Below are 6,919 nucleotides of genomic sequence, written 5' to 3'. Positions count from 1 at the left end.
TGGCTCAACTTAAGCCCATTCCCCCTCGTCCTGTCACCAGGCACGTGGGAGAACAGGCCAACCCCCACCTCTCTACAGCCTCCTTTAAGGTATCTGTAAAGAGCAATAAGGTCACCCCTGAGCCTCCTCTTCTCCAGGCTGAACAAGCCCAGCTCCCTCAGCCGCTCCTCGTAGGACTTGTTCTCCAGGCCCCTCACCAGCTTCGTCGCCCTTCTCTGCACCCGCTCAAGCACCTCGATGTCCTTCTTGTAGCGAGGGGCCCAAAACTGAACACAGTACTCGAGGTGCGGCCTCACCAGAGCTGAGTACAGGGGGACGATCACCTCCCTAGCCCTGCTGGCCACACTGCTTCTTATACAAGCCCAGATGCCGTTGGCCTTCTTGGCCACCTGAGCACACTGCTGGCTCATATTCAGCCGACTGTCCACCATCACTCCCAGGTCCTTCTCTGCCTGGCAGCTTTCCAACCATTCCTCTCCCAGCCTGTAGCTCTGCTTGGGGTTGTTGCGCCCCAGGTGCAGGACCCGGCACTTGGCCTTGTTGAACTTCATGCAGTTGACCTCAGCCCATCGGTGCAGCCTATCCAGATCCTCCTGCAGAGCCTTCCTACCCTCGAGCAGATCGACACACGCACCTAACTTGGTGTCATCTGCGAACTTACTGAGGGTGCCCTCAATGCCCTCGTCCACATCATCGATGAAGATATTAAAGAGGACCGGCCCCAGCACCAAGCCCTGGGGAACACCACTAGTGACTGGCCTCCAGCTGGGTTTGACTCCATTCACCACGACTCTTTGGGCCTGGCTATCCAGCCAGTTTCTAACCTAACGAAGCATACACCAGTCCAAGCCAAGAGCAGCCAGTTTCTTGAGGAGAATGCTGTGGGAAACGGTGTCAAAATACCTCCATGCTACCTCCCCCATCCCATAATACCTCCATGGCACCTCCACCACCTCCACAGCATCCCCATGACGCTTCCACCATCTCCATAGCACCTCCATGACACCTCCACCAACTCCATGAGACCTCCACCATTTCTATAACACCTGCATGACACCTCTTCCATCTCCGTGACAGCTCCACCTCACCCCCATGATCTCCACAAGACAGGTCACAGCAGGAGGAAGGCTTGTCTCAGAGGATGCAGTGAGGCAAACATGATTTTTTTTTTGCTTTGTTCAGTATTTTCTTCCCACACAGGGTCTGGATTCAGTTCTTCACATGCCAACTGTGATCACTTTTTAAAAAATTTACAAGAATCCCTGAAACACACGAAGCTGCTCATTGTTTGTGTGACCGCTGTGAGTTTATCACCGCTTTAAGAGGCACCCAAGAAGCTCAGAGCAGCTGGGGGGCACCAGGAGCACCCACGGTCCCTTTGCTGCTTTATGGGGTGGAGAAGATCACTGCAGAGGGTTTTTAGGGAAACACACTGCTGTCAATACCCTGGTCCTCCCTGTACACACCAGGAGGGGACCTCATTCTTCAGATGTGGCACTGAGGGGCAGGGCTTGGTGACAGGACCCAGGTCAGGTTGGTGGTTGGACTTGATGACCTCAAAGGTCTTTTCTCACCTGGATCACGTACCCCCAAGGACAGGGAAGCTCTCCTTCATGTGAGCATCCCAATTAGCTCCCCCCAGAAGAATCCAATACAGCCCTGTTAGATCTTTAAGGACAGATGTGATTTGTGTCACCCCATCCACCCCCCTAGAGGAATAGAAGCAGCAAGGAGGAAGAAATTTTCATAAAAGCATTTATTGGGTTAGAAATCCTGTGCCATTTCTCTCTGCAGATGGATGCATCTCCATGCAGCCCCCAGAAAGCAGCACAAATTCCTGCTCCGTGTGCCAGGAAGACTTGCTCCATGCATCTCCTGCAGCCCTCGATCTGCTCCTCTTCTTATTAGGCAGAATATACCAATCTATTGTTAGAAAAATACTAGTTGAAGCAGCAAATACATAGTCCAGAAGCATTTTACTGTGCCTCTCATCGCTTTGCATCCCTGGCTCTTGTTCATTTGGTACTGCCCAGGAGGCTTCTCCTTTGGGGGCAGCTAACACCATGACCTGTGAGCAGCATGACCTAAATCACACATTTCCAGTCCTCAGGGCACCTCCAGGGTGCAAACCCTCAGGGATTCGTTGTGCAAATTCCTCTTCAGCCTGAGCACAAGGATGCCTGTGGTGAAGCAAGGTGGTACCAGGAGCAGCTCCACGCCGGGAGCACGAGCGGAGGCGCCCGACCCAAAAAGTCATTTATCGCCTTTATTTTTCGCTGCCTCACAGCGAGCCGTTGGAGGGCAGGCGCCTCTTTATCTGGAAGCGCTCGCACTTCTTGTACTTCATGGTCAGCCCGTACTGAGGGGTGAGGTCCACCGCCTCGCCGGGGGCCAGGCTGAACTCCAGCTGCTGCAGCAGGGTGGTGAGGAAGAGGAAGACCTCCCAGCGGCCGATGGACTCGCCGATGCAGCGCCTCCTCCCCAGGCCAAACGTCAGCACTTTGTCGCTCTCCGTCCTGTTGATCTCGGTCCCGGCTGTGTTGAGAAACCGCTCGGGCTTGAAGGCGGAGGGGTCCTGCCAGAGCTTCCTGCAGCAGAAAGGAGAGACCTGAGCGAGCTGCTGGGGACAGCAGGCAAAAAGAGAGCCCTCTTTGTGCAGAGTGTTGCAATGTTGTCTCATTTCACCACCCTGAAAGGCTGGCAGCCTGCTGTGGCCCCTGTTCCCCACCCGAAATGCCAGCTGCTTGTCTGCCCCTATCAGCTCAGCCCATTGAAGCCTCCACTTCAGCCCCGGATTGTGTTTGCCTACGCAGATACCACGGACGGCTGAAATCAGCACGTAACATCTAGAGAGGTCCTGTGCCTCCAGCCGAAATGGGAGCGCAGGAATCAGGCAGGAACTTTGACAAAGGAAGGATGGAGACCTGAGGGATTTTTCCAGCACCTTAACCAAGGAACTGCCGCTCAGACATGGGGAAAGACCATGCTCCTGTTGCAGAGCAAAGCTTCTGACCCAAAGTACTCGGTCTGGGACTTGATCAGACTTTTAAGGACAGATCCATGCAATCTTCATCCCAAGCCAGCTGACTGCACCCCATACAGGAACGCCGTGGTGTACTCACTCGTCGTGGTTCACCTGCCACTGGTTGACGAACACGCAGGTGTCCTTGGGGATGTAGTAGCCGTTCAGAGCAGTGGCTTTCGTCGTCCTGGAAGAAATACAGGCAGAGGGGAGAGGTTCAGAGGAAACTCACAGCCTCGTGGTGAAACAAGCACAAGTTCTGGAGGTGCTGTTTGCTGGGACCTCCAAAACCCCAGTCAGCACCTACCTGTGTGGGATGGTGAAGGGCAGGAAGGAAGAGTGCCTGAACACCTCCAGGATGAAGGCTTCCGTGTAGGGCAGCGTGCCTCGGTCCGACAGCCGTGGCCTCCTCTCCCTGCCGATGGTCTGATCTGTGGGAGGAGAAGCTGCTTGGGGCCAGCCCTTGCCTCACAGGTCCCAGCCCCAAAGAATCGGGCTCGTCAGCTCACCCAGCTCATCCTGGATCCTCTTCTGCATGTCAGGGTATGAAGCAGCATACATGAGGCACCAGGACAGGGCGGTTGTCACGGTGTCAAAGCCTGGATGGACACAAAGAAAGGCATTTAGCTACCGAAAGGCAGGATATTCACAAATCCCAGCACCCTGCATGGTAACACACAGCCTGGGAGAGCTTCCCTTCAAAAGCCACCTCCTGTACCCATGACTGCCTGTGAGCCCAGCATCAGCTCCAAAGCCCCAGGCACAGCCAGGGGAGGGGGCTGCACCCACAGAGATGGCCTCACCTGCCCCAAAGAGGTCGTTGACAATGGCAATGATGCTCTGGTTGGAGAGCTGGAGGTTGGTGTCCTCCCCTGCCGTCTTTCTCTCCTGGCAGTGCCCAATCAGCGAGTCTGTGATGTCCCTGATGTGCTCCTGGGGAAGAACCAAGGGGTCAGAGGCAGCAGGGCAGGTGAAACCCCCCGTTACCCAGCTCCAGGAGGCACCAGCTCTTCCTTCCCTCACGAGCACAAAGGGGGATGCTGGAGGCAGGGGGGTGCCAGGTTCAGCACCCAGCAAGGGGCAGCGGGGTTTGGTGGAGGACAGGCTGCAGAGCCAAGCTGGTGGGATCAGCTCCATTAGGGAACTGGGAACCAGCTGCAGCAAAGTCAGCAGCTCAAGAGGCTCTACCACATCCCATAAGCAGCAGAATTGGATTTGGGCTTCTTCCTCAGAAGCTCAATTTCATTAAGCACAAAACTCTACTTCTGTGCCCTCTTCTAATGATTTCAATGAACGGGACCATGACAAAAAGAATGCAATAAGAGAACAAGCAGCAAAGTGAGGGAAAGCTTTGCCCCAGAACAGCATCCAAGCTCTTACCTTGTTAAAGGTGGCGTAATGCTCCTGGACAATTTTCTCTATGAACACGTCGAAGCGCCTGTTGATGTCCTTAAAGAGATCCATGGTGCGGCTGGGCAGGTAGCGCAGCAGCGGGATGAAATCCGAGGGGTTGCCAGCAGCCGCCACCTCCCCAAATTCGTTGCTGTCATTGACCAGGCTGAGCAGCTCCTGGTCGTTGTGGTCGTAGCGCTTGCCGAAGCACATGGCGCAGATGACGTTGGCCACCGAGACCACCAGGTAGCGGCACGGGTCGAAGCTCTGCTCCTCCTCCATCACCTGCAGGAACTTGGTGACCAGGTAGGCGGCCTCCTTGGAGACGTGCTCCTCCAGGAGGCAGCTGGAGGACGACGTGGGGCTGGCGGCGATGGAGAAAGTCTTCAGGGCGTTCTGGGCCAGCTTGCGGCGCGCTTTCCACGCATCCCCTGCCTCAGGGCTGAAGGCCAGGCTCTGCCCGTTCGCGATGAGTCGGAAGCTGGGGAGGTCGGGGCGCCCCATGAAGTCCTCCCCTTGCCTCACCAGCGCCTGCCGCAGGGTGTCCAGCCCGCTCAGCACCAGCACGGGCTGGGTGCCGATGGCCACCTCCATCACGTCCCCGTACTTCTGGCTCAGCCGCGTCAGGGCCAGGTGCGGGTCCTTCCTCAGCTCCAGCACGTTGCCCACCACGGGGAGCCCGCGGGGACCCGGGGGGAGCTTCAGCCCCTTGGGCACGCGGCGCCGCAGGGGCTGGGTGAGCAGCAGGAGCAGGCAGAAGACGGTGGCCGCCAGCAGGACCTCGGTGGCTGAGACACCACCGGCGCTCCCCACCAGCCCCATCGCAGCCTCCATCCCTGCTGCCATCGAGGATCCTAGGGGAGAAGGGCAGCAAGTGGGGAGGGGGCAGCGAGGACCTGACAGAAGCCCCCCTGCACCCTACAAGCGCTAGCTCTCAGCAGGATGCTGTCAGGGTGGGTTTTCGGGGATTTTCGGGGGGGGGTCCCTCTCCCAGCGGTGCTCACCTCGGGGCGCAGCGTTCCCTCGGGGGCCCGATCCCGCCGCCAGGTACCGTGCGCCCCGCCGGCCCTGCTTTATATGCATCGCCTCCCGCTCTGATTGGCCGGGCCGCCTCCCCCCCACGTGACCGAAGCCTAATCAAAGCTGCCGAGCGGCCAAACTCCCGAACAGCCCCCCCGGGATTTACGGGACCCCCCCCTCCATCCCCCCTCAGCGCTCCCCGGGGGCCGCCCCGACGGGGCGGGCGGCACGGCGGCGGGGGCGTGCGCGGCACCGGGGGCTGCGGGGACACCGGGGGGGGGGACACGGAGGTCCCGGGGGGGGGGGGGGTGACAAGGAGGGGACATCGCGTGCGAAGCGGGAGGGAGGTTTGGGCACCCTGGCACGCCACCGGGGAGCCGCTTAAAGGAGCCGCAGCCCCACGGGGATCCACCAACACGCGGGGGGGGGGGCGTACGCACCGGCTCCGTCCCGCACCTCTCGGGGCTCCCCCACCCTGGACGTGCCCTAAAAGGGGGGTCCCGGATCCGGCCCGATCCCCCCAAGACCCCCGTGGGGGATGCGGGGCAGGTCCACGGGGGGCCACGTCGTGGGGAAGGGGGGGGGGCGGTGGGGGCGGGGGTCACGGCCGGGGCTTGCGGGTTAAAAATTGTCCAGGTTCGCGTGAGAAGCCGCCGTGCCCTCTGTCCCCCCCCCCAGCCCCGGCTCCCGGGGACAACGGGGGCTGGGGTCACGTCGGGGGGCGGAGGGGGGGGGGACGACAAGGGGACAGCATCGCGTGCGAAGGGGCCGGGACGGACCTGGGATGGTCACTCGTTGTCACGCTATGGGTGTGGGGGGGGGAAATGGCTTATAAAGGGCCAGGGCGGTGGCCCCACGTCCAGGAGCCCGGCCCGGGGTCAGGGTGGCGCCGGGCAGGATCGCCCCCCCCCCTCCACTCCGTCCCCTTCCCCTCCTCCCGCAGCGGGTAACGGGGCTCGGTCCCACTTGTGTCCCCCCCATGGGACCCCAGAAGGGGATGGGGGGGCTCAGCAATGCCACCACGCTTGGGGACGTCCCGGTGACAGGGGACACGCGGGGCACGCAGTACATGCAGGACACGCAGGGCATGCAGTCCCGTCCCCCTGCAGCACACCTCTCTGTCTATAGGTACCTCTATAGGTTCCTGCTGCCGCACAGCGCCGTGCACACGCACCTTGCACGCCCACGGCTGCTGCAGCCGTGCCCTTTCAGCACCCACATCCCCCGTGCCCACCGCCCGCACCACGCTGTTGGGGTGTTTGCCATCCCAAAACCTTTTATTTATTTATTATTTTTTTCTTTTTTAGGGTTTCCCACGTATTTGAGCGAATCCCCCGTGTCTCCACAGGCGTCCTGTCCTCCCCACGCAGGGCTGGGAGGCATCTCCCGCGTGAGCCGTCCGCACGGTGCCTCTCGTCAGCGTGTGCAATTATTGGGCTGAATTTTAGCAGCCTGGGTTTTGTAACTGTCCCTGCCAAGCGTTAA

At 59.7% G+C, this 6,919-nt stretch overlaps 1 protein-coding gene across 1 annotated transcript; it reads right to left on the bottom strand.

The window, feature by feature from the left end:
* Positions 1-1,737: 1,737 nt before the first annotated feature.
* LOC311442683 (cytochrome P450 1A4-like) lies at positions 1,738-5,457 on the bottom strand. The gene is made up of 7 exons (XM_084532189.1): positions 5,419-5,457; positions 4,403-5,268; positions 3,826-3,955; positions 3,532-3,621; positions 3,330-3,453; positions 3,123-3,209; positions 1,738-2,588 (listed from the first exon to the last, which is right to left on the bottom strand). Exons 2-7 carry the CDS (start codon positions 5,258-5,260, stop codon positions 2,282-2,284), a joined length of 1,596 nt encoding a protein of 531 aa, XP_084388315.1. The 5' UTR covers positions 5,261-5,268; positions 5,419-5,457; the 3' UTR covers positions 1,738-2,281.
* Positions 5,458-6,919: the final 1,462 nt, after the last annotated feature.

This window comes from Aythya ferina, assembly GCF_964211825.1.
Source record: "Aythya ferina genome assembly, chromosome: 11".
Lineage (NCBI taxonomy): Eukaryota > Metazoa > Chordata > Aves > Anseriformes > Anatidae > Aythya > Aythya ferina.
Note: the sequence above shows the minus strand (reverse complement) of the source record. Positions and strands in the feature narration are given on the sequence as shown.

Bases quoted from the DNA above. Each gene is read 5' to 3' on its own strand.
- LOC311442683 (XM_084532189.1), bottom strand. From the start codon at position 5,260: ATGGCAGCAGGGATGGAGGCTGCGATGGGGCTGGTGGGGAGCGCCGGT. The intron at 3,956-4,402 runs GTAAGAGCTTGG...GTTCTTCCCCAG, and splicing joins ATTACGCCACCTTTAACAAG to GAGCACATCAGGGACATCAC. The intron at 3,622-3,825 runs GTGAGGCCATCT...GTGTCCATCCAG, and splicing joins CAACGACCTCTTTGGGGCAG to GCTTTGACACCGTGACAACC.